Source organism: Megalopta genalis, chromosome 10 (genome assembly GCF_051020955.1).
Source record: "Megalopta genalis isolate 19385.01 chromosome 10, iyMegGena1_principal, whole genome shotgun sequence".
Taxonomy (NCBI): domain Eukaryota; kingdom Metazoa; phylum Arthropoda; class Insecta; order Hymenoptera; family Halictidae; genus Megalopta; species Megalopta genalis.
Window position 1 is genome coordinate 11,447,831 of NC_135022.1, and position 17,253 is coordinate 11,465,083.

The 17,253-nt window shown below is 35.9% G+C and overlaps 2 protein-coding genes across 5 annotated transcripts; one reads left to right on the forward strand and one right to left on the reverse strand.

Annotated features, from left to right (window-relative positions):
* Positions 1 to 4,512, forward strand: LOC117219948 (uncharacterized). Of its 2 annotated transcripts, none has more exons than XM_033469529.2 (3): positions 1 to 329; positions 1,386 to 1,580; positions 4,165 to 4,512. In XM_033469529.2, the coding sequence occupies exons 1-3, from the start codon at positions 99 to 101 to the stop codon at positions 4,366 to 4,368; spliced, it is 630 nt and encodes a 209-aa protein (XP_033325420.2). In that variant the 5' UTR covers positions 1 to 98; the 3' UTR covers positions 4,369 to 4,512. The 2 variants fall into 2 exon arrangements, with proteins under 2 accessions (XP_033325420.2, XP_033325419.2); XM_033469528.2 differs by having other exon boundaries at positions 4 to 329; positions 1,386 to 1,688.
* On the reverse strand, positions 4,440 to 15,650 carry LOC117219947 (uncharacterized). 3 transcript variants are annotated; one of them, XM_033469523.2, is made up of 5 exons: positions 15,418 to 15,650; positions 8,110 to 9,120; positions 7,387 to 7,519; positions 6,578 to 6,704; positions 4,636 to 5,312 (listed from the first exon to the last, which is right to left on the reverse strand). In XM_033469523.2, the coding sequence occupies exons 1-5, from the start codon at positions 15,506 to 15,508 to the stop codon at positions 5,124 to 5,126; spliced, it is 1,551 nt and encodes a 516-aa protein (XP_033325414.2). In that variant the 5' UTR covers positions 15,509 to 15,650; the 3' UTR covers positions 4,636 to 5,123. The 3 variants fall into 3 exon arrangements, with proteins under 3 accessions (XP_033325416.2, XP_033325414.2, XP_076381019.1); XM_076524904.1 differs by lacking the exon at positions 15,418 to 15,650 and adding an exon at positions 15,117 to 15,311; XM_033469525.2 differs by lacking the exon at positions 15,418 to 15,650 and having other exon boundaries at positions 4,440 to 5,312; positions 8,110 to 9,232.
* Positions 15,651 to 17,253: the final 1,603 nt, after the last annotated feature.

Here is a 17,253-nt window from a genome sequence, read left to right on the forward strand (position 1 = left end):
CATCCTGTCCCAATGTTCATCCGTTTCTCGAAGCGACTTCTTCGCACGGCAGTCAATGTTCCGTACGGCAAAAAGACTGTGAACCCCGCGAGCAAACAATGGAGAAGCGGATGACAAAGATCATTGTTGCAGTTCTTCTGGTGACATTCGCGCTGAATAGTTTCTGCACGGAAATTTCCTCGCAGATCAACCTCCGGCCGATGGAAGGTGATCGATACATCGGTGTCCTCGAACCGAAGAATGTCGTGGATTTCAACAAAATCACTGGCCGCTCGGAATTCAGCTATTTGCACGAAGAGTTGAGGGAACAGACCAACAATATGGAACGAGTGAGTCAATAATTCTTCACGGCACTTGCAATTTATTCGTTGCTTCGATAAACATCTGGCACAACGGTCGTTAAAACGTTGAGGAACGATTTGTTACAGCCAGACTTGCGCGAATTTAAAATGACATTATTTGAAATATCATTTCGAATAACGTGTTATTTTATTTCATAGTTATTTTTAAGTAACACTATTTGAAATATTATGTCAACTTTTATTTGAAATAACATTAGTGAAATATTATTCCAAATCTCATTTGAAATAACATTATTTGAAATATTATTTCAAATGGCATGTTATATTTTATTTTATAATCGAAATAATTATGTAATTAAATTTAATGTTTAAAGCTGGTTTACATCTTTTTGCTTCAAACAAATTGTTGTAAAGATCTCATAAAATAAAATCTTTTCGATGATTATTATTTTGTGGATTACTTCTCTTTGTGAATAGAGTACTGCTTCAAAAATGTTCTTACAGACGCGATGATTGAGGCATCTTCTTTACAATCATTCCTTAAAACTTGATACACGATTTTGCCGTTAATTTATGTATGTATTAAAATATTGACTCGAGGCAAATTGTGATATTTTCAACAACATAAACGTTCGTGTTTCATCGACAGAAAATCACACAGTGATAATCGTCTTTATGATAGGTGCTGCAAGAGATCAGCTAAGACTTCATAATTAATCAATATTTTATGAATTTATGGGAAAATTGAGTAGTTGAAATATAAAATAACCGAAAAAGTGTAAGAAAATTTTAAAATGTATTATTTCTAATCTATTTAAAATTATTAAACGAAGAATAAATTTTCTATTTACATTCTATTTCTCGCAACGAGCGTAGAAAATTTCTATTGTGCATACAAATCCGTAGCCCAGTAATAATGTATCGTAACTGTGCAATTAACAATTGATCTAAAATGAAAAAGATAAGACAGAATAATGTATTACTTCATCTCATGTTTTTAAAAATGTTACGAATTATTAATAATCGGAATAAAAAGAACCAGCAATTTTGTTCTTTCCATTGATATGCAAAACATGTTTCCAGGAGAATTCGAAGAGACTGTCGGATATTATTAATAATATCCAGATTACTATCAACGGGAAAGAAATCAAACCGAGCCTGGATGGCTGTCCAAACAGTATTTGCAAAGTGTCAATGTCGTCGACCTACGATGACGAGGGTAACGTGATAACCGACTTACACCTCAGAATAATAACGAAGTCGGAGGCCGATACTAAGGTCAATGAAATTCCGGTTGTCGATGGCGTGCGAGGCGTAGAAGATTCGCATGATCACCCTGTCGTAGCCTCAAGACCCACGACATACTTACACAACAATATCCCACAAGTAATTCTGAGTACAGTAAATTCTCCCTAATTCACCTATTTTTTTTATAATTGTTGACAATTGGCAACTATAAAAATTAGTCGCGAGGCTCGAATAATCGTATCCCCTCTTCTCAAATTTTGTCCAGTTTTGTTCACAAGCTGGAAGAAAATTAGAGAGAATTTACTGTATCTTCAATAATAACTTCCATCTGTTAATAGTCTTCTGCTTGCACTTCTCTCACAAACTTATGGTTAAACGCCATAATTTTTATTCCTTATTATTCTATTGCGGCTCTTTATGCAAATATTCATTTTCGTGCATCATTTCACACAAATCGGACAACTAAAAAATTACTAGTTGTAAACAGAAAATAAAAATGAAATTAGATCTTGTCAATTCACACGTTATATCGTATGTTAAAAATCTGCACATACTATAAATGCATAAAGATCCGTGGTGTACTTATTATAAACTAAAATTGTTGAGAATACTAATTATTGCAATGGTGCCTGTTTTAATTGCACGAGACAAGAGTGAGTTAAAAATTTCTTTTTCTTTTTAATCGTTATTCCAGTTGAAAATAATACGTAGGTATTGTTAAATTATTTTAATCTTTCTACAGGTTTCAATTTCACCTATTAATTTTTATTATAATATTATTATAATATTAGTATAATATTAGTATAATATTAGTATAATATTATTATAATATTAGTATAATATTAGTATAATATTATTATAATATTAGTATAATATTATTAGTATAATACTGGCAGTTTAATTACAGACAATTATTCTGTCCAAATTTATAGCCGAACACGAAAATACTCGCAGTAAATAGATAAAATTTATGGTCCTTAAATGTCATAAACAAGTGTACATTAAATTCATGAAAGCGTGGGAGAACAGAATTTATAATGAGACAATGAATAAAGAAGTAGAAAATTATTATGGACAAGTTATAACGTGATATTTCAGAAGCTTTTAAAGAAGATTGCTCAGGTGTGCTCTGCGGCAATATCTTAAGTGAATACTGGAATATTCCACAAGTAGTTTGCACCTTCACACCAAACATAATTCTTGTGTTACATAAAATGTGGTTATGATTGCAAAACAACTAGATTATAATTTACAATTATTATAATTACTTCTACATATTGCTCTATAATCTTGTTGCCTTCTCTTTTCTGTAATCATTAATAAATATTTCCCGCTGAGATACACAGACGAACAAAGAAATTAACTAATTCATTCAGAAAAATGCGCATTTTCTTTGATTAAAGTTTGAAAGCAATCGTACAGGTCTTAAAAAGATAATAATTTCGGTGCTGCAAAAGTGAGAACAAATATGCACAATCAAACAGTATTATCTCAATACTATTAATTAATGTATGACTAACCATTTTAAAAATTATACAATTGACGATATTTATCATCATTCTCAGCTTTGTTCATCAATTTTGAAAACGTTTTTCCAAAGATACTTCTTACAGACCTGTCAGCCTGTTTGTTATTTCTTTTACTGAAATTAATTGACAAGAATTTGAATAACAAAGATCTTTACGCATTTATGGCACGCGCAGACTTCTAAAATGCAAAAATAGTTCGAGATAACAATGTTTCTAATATCATTTTTATTTTCTTCTTACAATGTTAGTGATCTTTTAGTGGAAATAAAGAAACTTTTCTTTGATTCTAATTTTTGTGAAATGACGTATGAAAATTAGAAATTGCATAAAGATCCGCAGTCTAATTGTTGGTATTGTTTGTTTGGACGACCGCATAATTATATCGTAATTAAATAAATTATACTATAAACAAAATACATATTCTTTATTACGAGAAAATGAGCATTCATAATTAGTATCATATCCGCTCCTGACGAAGACGATACTGAAACCAAGATCACTTAACGTATCGACATCTTCTAATATCGATAGCCTCGATAAATGTTGGTGATTCTACGAAGTATAGTAAATTCTCTCTAATTGACGTTCAGATTATACACAAAAATGGACAATTTGAGAAGAGGGGATATGATTATTCGAGGTTACGATTATTGACAATCTAACTATAACATGTCTATAACTGTATCTAACTTTATAATTATAATATAACTATATCTAACTTTATAATTATAATATAACTATATCTAACTTTATAATTATAATATAACTATATCTACCTTTATAATTATAATATAACTATATCTAACTTTATAATTATAATATAACTATATCTAACTTTATAATTATAATATAACTATATCTAACTTTATAATTATAATATAACTATATCTAACTTTATAATTATAATATAACTATATCTAACTATAACTCTAACATGACAATGTTACTATAAAAACGAGTCGCAATGCTCGAATAATCGTAACTCCCCTTCCAAAATTGTTCATTATTGTGCACAATCTGTGAGCGTAAATTAGGAAGAATTTACTGTACATTGTTAAATGAAATAAGAAAATCATCTATTACAGATTCAAACTCGTTACCAAGACGGCGAACCTTGGTATCAAGGCAGAAGAACCTTCCAGAGGCCACAAATTATGTGGCGTTACCAAGTTCCGGTGCAATTTTCAGGCAGACAATTTCCACAATATGGCGGACGGCCAGCTGCTGCGCCCGTTGTTGATGACAAGATAGAACCACCGCTGAGCAAGACCCAAGGACGCAACAAATGAAATCCCACCGGTCTCGATCGTAGTATCTTGTTCATGTAAATATCGTCGTCCAGTTCAATAAAATACAGACGCTGTTAAACAATAGATATATTTGAGAACGAATTTGTAAATAATTTAAATAAAATTAAACGTGTTACATGATGATTACCCTACATTAAATAATTAATTAGCATAGTCACGTCGACGTAGAAATTGCCGTACGAGACAAAGTTTTATGAATAATTAAATACGATGTCTCTGTTCTTTTTAACAACCAGATAATTAATATCGATTGGGTAATCAATTTTTATTGTCGACAACGTTTCGTATATAAAATTTTTAAGTTGTTCCAGAGTGAACTGTATTTTAATTACATTCCAAAGTCCTGGTCTCTTTCGTTATAACACAAATCCTCTTTAATTTCATCGAGAATTATCGTACGCTGCATAGTAATCGTCTCGTAACATGAAATTACCTAGTGGTCTCTTTGTTTAAGGTGTTAAATAATCCCTTGTTGCTATCAAATAATTACATACGATATTAGGCGCTCCACGGTTCGAGTTGCACTTAAATAGATGAGTATTTCTATGGCATTAATGCAAGTATATTTGACAAGTAATTAAAGTATTGTATAGGACCCTGAGTTACAACGGTTACAATCTCTCGATTCGGAGAGAATAAAGAAGACCAAAGGATGTTGCTTGTGTTATCGCAACATGCAGCGGTCGGGCAAAAAACGGTTATTAGTGTTACACCCCCGATCGATGGCGGAGGATTTAATCTTCGACGGTGCGGAAAGTAATTTTCCCATTGTCGTTCACGCCAGTCGTCGACGTTTTGTGGGAAATCGGTTTACCGTCCGGGCCGATCACCGTTTTCGAACTCGAGCTGGAGAATACTCCGAAACTGCCTCCAGAAGGTGCGGGAATTTCTTCACCGAATCTGGATTGCACTCCCGGCGCAACCTGCAACGTTACAAATAGTTACCATCAAATAAATCCTCCCATAAATAATGGCAAAATTCTTTCACTTTGCATTTTGGAAATAATTTTTCGAATCTTGTTGTTTCTCATATATTATTTCGAAGATCATTTATTGCTTAAACCCTTGCCATTTGACGGGTCTCACTAGCGATGGGATTTCTAATAATAACCTGTTAAGTATGAATCTTATCTAGTTTTTTTAACGTCCCTCTCTCTCTCTCTCGCTTTCTCCTAATCTCTCGTTCTGTCTCTTGTTATCACTATTTAAGCATCCAAGTAAATATAAGCATGCAATAAATATATTTTTTCTGCTTCTTTTACTTTTCAGAATTTATTGCAATTGTAAAAATTTGAATCGTCGCGTAACCGTGATGACGGTCCAATTATTTTCGTATCAATTGATAAAGTTAAATTCAAATGTAATTGTTGTAAAAGTTGCCTATTAAAGATAGCTATTTTACAAGATAAATATTTTGTAGACCAGTGTTTTATAAAAGTCTGTAAAATCTGCTATACGCTCTTATAAATATTGTTTAAATTTGTAGCAATTTCAGTTATACCTTTTTTTTCCATTTTTGTTACGATATTTAAATGAATACCTTTCGCAAGTTATGCGGATACATTTTTATTATAGCGGTCTCCACAGTTTAGACTCGTTGACTTTTTACGATTGCACTTAACTCTCTGCGACTTCTTATATTCGAACGTTTGAAACTGTACTTTTATTATAGGTAATTATCCGACATTAAAGCGTTATTAAATTACCAATTAAATGAAATTTAATTAACTTCGCCCGTACTGAATTTAATGACGTTAAGACGATCATTACGAGGTTACACTTATGCATTTACGTTCACGCAAGGTGAAATGCAAAAGAAAGAGTACATTACCTAAAATTAATAATATTCTTACTTTGTTTTGTATACAGTGGATGTTTTGTTGAACGAAAGAAATGTTTACCTTATCCTAATTCTCACAACAACAAAAACAACGTGCAAGAATGGAAATTTATAAAGATTCATCAGCATAAAGATTCGGAATCTTTTGCAGAACATTGCTGTACATCGTTTATACGAAATAATAAGATGAGAAAATTATGAAAAACTTTGAAACTCTTCAAAGAAAATATACTTTAACGCGAGGACAAAGCCACAGATTATAAAATTTTTCAGCAATAATTAATAACTTTGTGGAATGATGGTAACGAAAATAATTGAAACATATATAAAACAGAATATTGATCGTACCGGATTGATAGCACCAGCTTGATAGCCACCGTGTGGTCCCAGACCAATGCTGGAAACAGCAGTATGAACACCAGGCATTCCACCTGAATAGCCGTCTGTTCCTATGCGATTGGCAGTCTCAAACAATCTAAAAATACAATAATTGCAACATAAGAACTATCTATTTTTATAAATAATAGTAATAAGCATACTAAATCGTAATTCCTAGACAGCAGATATTTGTGCAAAATGGAAATTGTCTTCGTTAACTGCAAGACAAAAGAGCTACAAAAACATTTATTCTTCTTATTAATAATTTTAATAAGTTTAATAAGTACATGTTTGTACTGTTTCGAGATCGATCTACTTATATGTATATGTAATAAATGCATAAAATCCGCAGTCTAGTAATTACAAAATATATTAAATTAGAACGTATTCTCCAACGTAACGCTTTAGTTAAATTTGTTGGAATCTCCCAAATATCGAATGCATATTTCTTATTAGATATTACCCCTTAAGCCTAATTCGTTCACAATAATTGTGATTAGACTGCGGATTTGATGTATTTGTGAGAAAAACAAGAAAGTAGTAGCACTTAAAACAATGAAAAGAGACGAAAAGAACCTACGAATATCGATGTATTAAAATTGAACTTATTAAAGATATCAAAGGATCGAAAAATGTGGTCCTTAACTCCTATAACTGATGCAGATTATTTTTATTTTTTCCCACAAATCCGCGGTCTAATTATTGATACATCACTTACAATTTCGTTGGCGTCGCACGAAAAATCGCTCTAAAAACGCCTACTATTCTGTTTCACTTACGACTGTTGTTGTTTCTGGAACTGATTTTGCAGCTGCTTGAACTGTTCCTCCATTTGCCTCTGGAAAGCTTCCGGATTGTAGCCGGGGAACACAAAAACGCTGGGATCCTGGAATGGGAAGCCTGCGCCTGTGCCTGTAAAAAGCGAACTGCATGTAAACAGTGTCCACAGACAATATGCACGCATTCGCGAACGAACGAAGTAGCTCATGCAATTGTATGCGAAACGAAAGCCGCGAGTCTGTCAAATATGAATGTTCAAAATCTCGAAAAATACTCGACACGACACAAAACTCAACGATACAGACTCGCAGGACAGGTACCAGCAAAAACTAATTTGGCATAATCTTCTTCTGGCAATCTTTCTAAAACACATGCACCGTAAGAACCAGAATAAATTCGTTCCGATCGATTGACAAAATCAATTCATGAGGTCAATTTTGTGAAATCAATTTTACAGAATCACAATTTTACGGAATCTATTTTGCAAAATCAATTTTACAGAATCAATTTCACAAAATTAATTTTGCAAAATCAATTTTACAGAATCAATTTCACAAAATTAATTTTGCAAAATCAATTTTACAGAATCAATTTCACAAAATTAATTTTAACCTATTCATTCAGAGATCCTATTCTCATAGGTCCCAAAATTAAATTACTGCGCCGACAGACCGCAGATCACTGAAGCATGCTCTCAGGATCGCCTTCTCTCAGATCATTACCTACTCCACTGTAACCAAATCCCCCAGCGCTACCCATGTTCGGTGCGTAGCCAGCATTCGGCCAGTCCGAGTTCGGCGTATAGCCGTAGTTAGGCATATTGCCGGTGTTAGGCATATTGTCGACGAAAGCTCCACGATCGGCCAACGACGGTTGCTTGGGTGCTTGTCCGTAGCCTGCGCCGCCTCCGAAGGAAGAAGCTCCAGCTGAAGCGAAAGACCCGGCCGCTCCTTGTCCGTGGCTGGTTCCGGTCCAGGCGTAATTGTTAGGACCTGGGATAGAGTTGAAAGTAGGATCACCGTAAGGGTTATAAGGTGACGAGAAGTCCGGAGAGAAGTTCGGGAAGGCGAACTGTGGGACGTAACTGTTCTGAGGATGGCCGAAATCTACGACCGAAGGCGCAGGATTCGTCGCAGGATTCGTCGCAGGACTCGCAACTGGCTTGCTCTGAGGCTTGCCTTTAGGCTTCTTCACTTCTAAAGGCTCCTCGACAGACTCCTGGTCAGGGTCCTCCGAATCGATACGAGAACCGAGCCCGACTTTCGGGGTCGTTGACTGTGGGTCATCTGGTTCCTCGGTGTCCGACTGTTTCGGCGTGGTGGTGGCTTTGGCCGGCGAGGTGCCGGGTTCGGGTGTCGTGGGATCTGTTTGCAAAGTAGCAGGATTGGCGGCGAGGCGACTAGGTATGACTCGGGTTGTTGGATTCGGTTTATATGGTGGCGGACTCGGTTTTGGTGCTGGGGTGTGCGGTTTAGGCGCGGGTGAACTCGGTTTAGATGCTGGCGGACTCGTTCCGGGACGGTTCGGGCTCGGCGGTTTCGGCTTGCTCGGAAGATTGGGTTTTTTCGGGGTGGTGTTCGCGGGAGTTGTGCTCGGTGCAGAGGCGGTGGTCGAGTCCTTAGGCGTGGTGGTGCTTTCTGCGGTGCTCGAACTCTCGAAGATCGATTGCCGTTTCGCCCTCGGCGTTTCGATGAACTCCGTGTCTGCTCTCATATCGCTTTCTTGCAAGCCATCTTCGCCGATGAAAAGAAACAAAACACCAATGGTCGTTTGGTTAATTGTTCCCAGCGAAACGCTGTGGTTGCGGTGAATCGCAGGCCTCGTGGTTATTGCCGACATGCTTTCCTAGAGGACGAGTGACGCGCAGGTCCATCGAGCATTGGAGTCTTCCAGCTGTTCGAACGGTTCGGATTCGAAATAGTTTTTCTTACCGGAGGATCTGTGATAAGTCCTTTTGAACTCAGGGTTATAGATGTTCTAGCAGCTTAATTGTTGGCTGGGTTAAACGGATGCGTTGAACGGATTCATGTTGATTCGAACGAAGTGATTCAAGAGTTTACAGCAACAGTCTGCTTTGTTTTGAAAATTGTGTTCTTTACTTTATGTAAAAAGTCTATCAGGTAATATTGCAGATAGGTACGATAAAAACCATTTGAAGATGATTTTACAGGCTATAAATTTACAGGGTGCACCAACATTACGGTATTTTCGGGAAATGAGGGGTTCCTGAGGTCATTCACAGTAACTTTTTCCTTAGCGCAAATGCAATCCGCGGCTTTATTTACGAGTTATCAACGAAAAATAGTGACCAATTAATTTACTGAAGTTAAAATAAATAAAAAGTAAAAATCAAGATATAAAAGTTATAGGATATGTAGATTGGACTGAGAATTTTATACATTTACGGAAAAAATGTGTAGATGAAATATAAAATTATGATGGCATAAAGAAGAGTTTAATAGTTACACTAGATCCAAGGTATTAAAATTATTAGAAGCAACAATTTATTTTTATTTAATTTCTATTTCTTGCAATCGTCTTCGAACATTTGTATTCTGCATAAAGATACACAGTCTATACGTGTACATATATACATAATATGGTTTGAAAACAACACGCTTCTGCCACAGTTACAGAAATATGTTAATACAACAACGCCTGCTTGAATGGCGCAGATTACAGACCACATTTCGAATGACATTAAAGCAGGTTACTATTTCGAGAGCTACCACCTGCTGCATCCACTCTTTCAATCATGCCTGGAATGCATGTAATGAAAAACATTGGATTGCAATCTCACTGAGTGGTTCGAGCAATTTCAAGCAGAGATGAGGTCTATTTCGTGAAAATTGCACTAAGAAAAATTAATCTATATAACACGTTAAATGGACGAGTGTCATATATGTGTGACACCAATGTTCGTCTAGTTTTCAAAAATTCATTTCTGCTGCCAATACACATTTGAACAAATTGAATAATCTTAGGATGTTTAGAATGCGAAAGAGTTACAAACCAGCTACTATGATAAATTCAAAACTTCCTAGTTTCGGTTTTACTAATTACATTAGTTTGTTCGATTTTTGGTATTTGACGTATTAAGATGGGTCTGCTAACTATTAATTACTCGATAGTCGCGATCATAAAATCAAAATTGTAGTGTACGACCCAACATAAGTAATTTACTTTTATACTTGAAGCTTATGCAACAATATCTTGTTCTTTTCTGTGCTCCGTTCACAATTAGAGCATCTTTTGCTATTAATGTATAAAATATTGATTATATTATTATTTTAATAATATTATTATATATTATATATTATATATATATATATATATATATATATATATTATTATATCTATCTATCTATCTATATATATATATATATATATATGTATTATTAATATAATTATATATAATTTATATATATAATATTTTAATAATATTATTTTAATATTAATATTAAAATATTTTGTTTTTATTTTATATTTTTAAAAAGATACAGGGTTGATATTACACAAGCACCTCGTTCAGCCAGTTCAATTTCGAAAACTGAGATCTTCGTCGATCCGGATTTTCATGTTTCATCGCCTGTTTTTTAAAAGTCGTTTTCACAGCCTCCGATGACTCCAATGCTCGGTAAACCTGTAGCTTCACTGAAACGCATGCGTGTGAGAAAGAAAGTTTTAAAACACGTTGAACAGATATAGACAGATATACGAGGTTTACATTTCTCGTTCACTTCCACAGCTCTATTGAATTAGGGGAAAACAGTGACTGAGTGACGAACAGAACAGGCATGCAGGGGAATGGTTTCGTCATGAAACTTTCCGACACACACACTCGAACGCTAATTTCTTTACGAGGACACATATATAAAGATTTCTCAGTAGAGATAGGTTCGACGAACAGTAAGTACGATGAAAGTCATGGACGTTGTTAGCCATTGGTAAACATAAATGCGATGGGAAAGTTCATTTCGCAATAGAATATTCATTTAGACGTTATAAAGGATGTCCCGAAATTCACGGAAGATTTAAATTTCGTGCCATTTGTGTATGGTAAAGTGTTGCCAACGAAAAAAAAGGCAGCTGACAGTTCAAGGTCCGCGAAACAATTCGGTCACTGCATGAGTCATTTCCTGGTCGTGTAATTTCCCGTTTTGGTGATCGGAGCTGGCCACCCAGATCGCGCGATTTAATGTCGTTGGATATTTTTCTTTTTGGGATTTTTGAAGTCTAAGATTTATGCCAACAAGCCCACGACCACCCACGCCTCGAAAAAGGAAATCGAGCGTTACATCAACGAAATTCATCCACGTTTATGCAAAACGGCCATGGAAAATTTCAACAAAAGAATGTGTATGTGTCAGCGAAGCCGTGGAGGCCGTTTTCCCATAATACATAACACTATGGAAACACTATGGAAAATTTCAACGAAAGAGTGTGTTTGTGTCAGCGAAGCCGTGGAGGCCATTTACCCATAATCAATAAATAATTTACAATTTTAATTATAAACTTGTGTTTCCTATCAAAATTACGTCTTGTATGTATTTTGGGACATCCTTTAGTAACGTATAATCACTTTTTTTTTTTAGTGAAAGGAAGAACAACTTCGTTGAATTCTTACATGCGGGTCTTCATAAATTCGTAGAGTGAACGGATTTAGTTACATAGTTTGCACTTTAAACATCATCGGCTATTAAGACGTTCTTCTTCACTGTTCATTATTTGCACGATTTTCTAACGGTTCAGCAAGATAAATCAAAATATTACGCGGAATCAGAGATCAAAGAAGTAGTTTAAAAGAATTTATTCAACCTTTTCCTCGATTCGTTGTAATCGCGTGAATTGCTTCGAATAATTATATAACTGTGACACGATTACAGAAAGCGCGTAAACAGTACGTCTTTTTTAATACAGATAATACATCAACAAGATAATTCTAAACGAAATGTAAATCGAATATTTCTGCATCGATTTATCTGCACGATTTGTCAGATTATGGTTGAATATTCATTCATCGTGGAAGTATTTCGTGCGAAACACATTTCCAAATTACAATCTTTATAAGTACAGAATAAGATAAAGAACAGAACTTTGATAACTGGACCGCGGATTTTATGCATTTATGAGACAAATGATAGCGCGAGACACGAAATAAGGAACGCCAGAAGAATAAAAGGACATAGAGATGGTATCTTTGAACGATTATTCGTAATAATAAGTAATTATTAAATAATCATCGATAAGCTACCACGCGAGAAGAGGTACATTTTGATTGTCTCTCGTTTCTTGAAATTCGTGAAGAACATTTTCACGTTGCATAAAGATCCGCGATCCGTCGATCATTCGATATTTCTGTGTCTCGGAGACTTCGGTTCGTAAAATCAAGTTTCTCAAGATGACGCGCGACTCGGTAGATTGTTATTTAAATCGTGACTCTACTCTCGTTGTTTCATTTATGCCCGCACGAATTTCGAATGCTGTACGAATCCGGTGGTCGCGGCTACGAAGTGGACAGAGCCGCTTAAATCACGCTGTCTCGTTGTCACCGAGTGCACGAGAAGAACACGAGCAAAAAAGGAAGAAGTCGAGAGAAGGAAAGTATCTTGGCAAGGGTCAAGGTTGGGAATGAAACGAGGTCACGGTTCGTAAACCTCGCGAAGAATTATCGTCGCTCTCGTTGCGCGACATGCATTACGTTCTCGTACACATAAAAGAGAAGCGCATCGAGGAGACGACAGTTAATATTATATTACAGACGCGAGAATATCGATTACCAATCCGCTACCACGCATGCACCCACACAGAATCGCGGGCATACATACATTGTGCTGATTTTGTGGCCTACGTGACGTGCGGACAGAGTTAATTATCTGCTGACACTTTTATTGACACTTTACTTGCATTCAATTATACGGCGATCATCGAAGATGCTTCCGTCGACATTGCGAATTAATATTACTCCCTCTCGTTCGATTCAATTATTCCACGCCGGCAAGAATATTTTTTCAATCGTAAAATCTCCGAATAAGGATATCGATATTTGTCCAGTCATTTAACAAAAATTACTCGCACTCCGCAAGAGAAACAATAAAGCTTATCATTCAACGAAAATTAAATCCTTCGCAGAATATTTTTATTTCAAACGCTGCTCCAACTTCGATCCACCCTTTGCGCTCTGAGATCATACACTAAAAACGTATTTGAAAAATGATCCGTAGAATGTATTCATTATATACAGTAAATTCTCCCTAATTTTCCTTCAGCTTGTGAACAAAAATGGATCTTGGCTCTCGAACAGATTATTCGAGCCTTGCACCTCGTTTTTATAATTGTCGACAATCGGCAACTATAAAAATCGTGGCTCGAATAATCGTATCTTCTCTTCCCGAATTGTCTATTTTTATTTACAAGCTGAAGGAAAATTGGAGGAATTTACCTTTTAGAACAAATCATATGAAATGAATAATTAAAAACTGTTCAACGTTTCGACCGTCGCGCGAACAATATAAAAGTGTTTTATTTAATCGAATCAAAATGAAAAAAATTTCGCTGCACAACATCCGTTACTTTGTTCTTACGCTTCGCAGATCTTAATAAAATTAGGAAGACGTAACAAATCAGCGTAAAATTTAATTTTCGAGTCTAAGCAAATAATTTCGTCACCCATGTGCGAGTCAAAGTGTAAGAGTTGAATCAAATTTGAGAAAATATTGATGCAGACTTTATGTAACAAAAATTATTGACTACCGAAGTACCGTAGTTATCAACAATTTTACATTTCACGAGAGGGAATATCCGAGCGCAAAAGATAAATCGAATCCAATTTTCCAACGCTTAGTTATCAACGTTCGTTGCATTTGTCGTTCGATTATAAAAACCACTGAATTTTTCCCCGTAATAATCACAGATATTCGTCTACTCTTCGACGAAGAGTAAAACTACAAATATTGAACGGAAACTTTTCGAGCGCGCAGTATCTTTCGAGTCGACTTCGAGCAACGGATTTCAGCAGAAGCACGAAAGAATGACGCTCGCTTCTCCCATTCAAGAAGCCCAAATATGTAAATACTCGAGTAACAGCCACGGACCTGTTCTCCCGAGCACAAAGCATTCCTCGCGCGCTTTTTTTTTTTTACGCGTTCGTCGAATCCCGCAATCGCCGTGACACCGCCGATTAACAACAATTTATTAATATTCCACGACCCCGAGACGCCGGTTTCACAATTATCTTGAAATTTCCGCTTTAAATGCGCGACGGTTGCGTAACTTATTGTTGAACATAATTCGTATTATCCTTGGATTACGCAATCGAGGAGGATTTCATCGGCGATTGATATCCGACAAATGCGACGACAATGCCTGCGGAAAGATTGGCTCCACGAAAACGCGGCTAGAGAGAACTGTAAATAATTAAGCGATCGTGAGCGTCCGCGAGCGAGAACAAGATACACTCGGTTATTCTTTATCCTTTGCTTGTCCCGTTAGCCGTTTAGACGCGCTATTTATAAAACTTCTATGGAAACCTACGCGTTCGGTGACTTGACAATAGTCGAAGCTCCAGCGCGGAACAATCAATTACGAAAGTTTTATTCTGCGGTGTATATAAAACCCGCATGCTGTGTGGCTGCGCGAAAACGCACGAATTTATGCATGCGAGAAGCACCGTTATTACAGTGCACGGTGCTTTCGGGCTCGTTGAAACGTCAGCGAATGTAATACTTGCTCGGAAGAGTCGAAATTCGGCCCGTTTCTTCCAGTAAAAGTGTCAGCGTGTTAAAGGTGCGTGCGTGAATCACTGGGTTTCTTCTCGTAGTCGTTAGCAACAAATCGATTAGCCGAGCGATCGACGCTCGACGTCGCACTAATTACTATCACGCGCAACAGCCTCGTGCATCCACGTGTTAATCACATAGAGATACATTCTATTCTATTCGGGTTTTTTTTCCTCCTTTGCGTCGCTACTGGCAAGCTCTCGGTGTGTGCGTGTGTCTGTGTGTGTGTGTGTTTGATCAATGACTACTCACTTCTGCGAACTCTGTAGAAAGGCACGTGAAGCTCAGCGAGAGATCCCGCGACGCTGATAATCACGAGTAACGTCAAGATCCTGGTATCCATTTCTGGTCTGGAAACGATGGGACCAGACGGCGTACGTAACGAACGAAATTGTCCAGTCGGGTTGCTTTGTCACTACCGAACGCGGGAATTCGAATGGTCCTGGCGCTGCCGCTGTTTCTACCGGAATGACTGTCTCAATTGGCACCTCTGTCATCTTATATAGCATTCGCCGGTGCCGGCTTCTTTGCCGCCGTCCGTTTCCGCACGTGTGAAAAATTGCACGGGAACGCAAAACTGCAGAATTTGACGCTCCCCGTGCGTCGACGGAACGATACATTAGCTCCGACGATCAGATACCGAACCCGCGGTTACACGTTTTTCCAGGTGTTTCATTTTCTGACGCGGACGTCGACTTGACGATCGTCGAATTTCGATGAAAATCGATGTACTTTGACGCTAGAACTGCCAATGCGTACGAGGCTTGAAAATAATGCTGTCCCGCTGCGAGTAACGCTTCGTTTTTCTTTTTTGAAAATGTTCAGTGTCCAAATTTATTTTATTTATTTATGTATTAGTGTTAGTATTATTATTATTTAGTATTAGTATTAGTATTATTTATATATATATATAGTATTAGTATTATTATTATTTAGTATTAGTATTAGTATTAGTATTAGTATTATTATATTATTTAGTATTAGTATTAGTATTAGTATTAGTATTATTATATTATTTAGTATTAGTATTAGTATTAGTATTATTTATATATATTTATTATATAATTTTATTTACGTTTCTTTTTTTTCACATTTATTGGTACTGTTCGTGTACGTTTATACCTTCTTTCGACATAAAAAGGTAAAACGATGAAGAACGAGTCAGAATTGTTGAATTTTGCAAGGGAGAAATGAAGAACGCAGATATTGTTGCGACCAGACTGCGGATTTTATGCATTTTTGACAAGAATGGAAGAATTGAAAACAAAACTGTGAAGAGATTTAAAAAATTTAGCAATATCGTGAAATTGTCGTCGACGTGTTCAAATTACTGAAAGAAGATTTACATTTTCATTTAGCTTTCTATTTTGATTATTTAGATTTCTATTTTGCACGATGGTTTTGCAATCCAATTTTGACTATCGGATACGGAAAAGTGAAGCTAGAGAGGACGGTAAAAACCGAAGAATTATAATTATCATTATTGAAGGTAGAAGATCTTCCAACAATTATTCAAGTCGACGAATGAGTGAAAACTAGCTTGACAAAATTCGTGGAACGATATTACAATGGCCGGATATGCGAAAATTATTAATAATTCTCAAAAAAGCTGTCGGAAATGTATTGAAGCAGAAAAGTTTTGTATTTAATATGTTACTATAATTAGTTATATATAATAATAATATATATATATATATATATATATATATATATATATATATATATAATATGTTACTATTATTTTATAATACTCACAAGATTGGATTTATTTAAGCTTCCTACAAAATTTTTAGTGAAAAATTGTGGCGTTTTTATAATATCAGCAATTGTGAAAGAAAAGATCAGAAACCAGTCATTTTGATCGGCTATTTCGGCAGGTTTGTTAGTTCTACAGTTAATCAATTAACCAAATACCTAAAAGCTAAGATTTCTTACACTATGCAAACTGAATCTAATAACCCGAGATTGGTTTCCAAATATGGCTGACGCAATTATGTATCGCGTCGCGTCGGTCACATATGGGTATCATTAAGTCTTGGTCAGTTTTCAACATTCATTTTTATTGTAATAATATTCGAACAAACCACT

Bases quoted from the DNA above. Each gene is read 5' to 3' on its own strand.
- LOC117219948 (XM_033469528.2), top strand. From the start codon at position 99: ATGGAGAAGCGGATGACAAAGATCATTGTTGCAGTTCTTCTGGTGACA. The intron at 330-1,385 runs GTGAGTCAATAA...ACATGTTTCCAG, and splicing joins AGACCAACAATATGGAACGA to GAGAATTCGAAGAGACTGTC. The intron at 1,689-4,164 runs GTAATTCTGAGT...CATCTATTACAG, and splicing joins TACACAACAATATCCCACAA to ATTCAAACTCGTTACCAAGA.
- LOC117219947 (XM_033469525.2), bottom strand. From the start codon at position 9,226: ATGTCGGCAATAACCACGAGGCCTGCGATTCACCGCAACCACAGCGTT. The intron at 7,520-8,109 runs GTAATGATCTGA...CGCTTTTTACAG, and splicing joins ATTTGGTTACAGTGGAGTAG to GCACAGGCGCAGGCTTCCCA. The intron at 5,313-6,577 runs GTACGATCAATA...GTAACGTTGCAG, and splicing joins AAGCTGGTGCTATCAATCCG to GTTGCGCCGGGAGTGCAATC.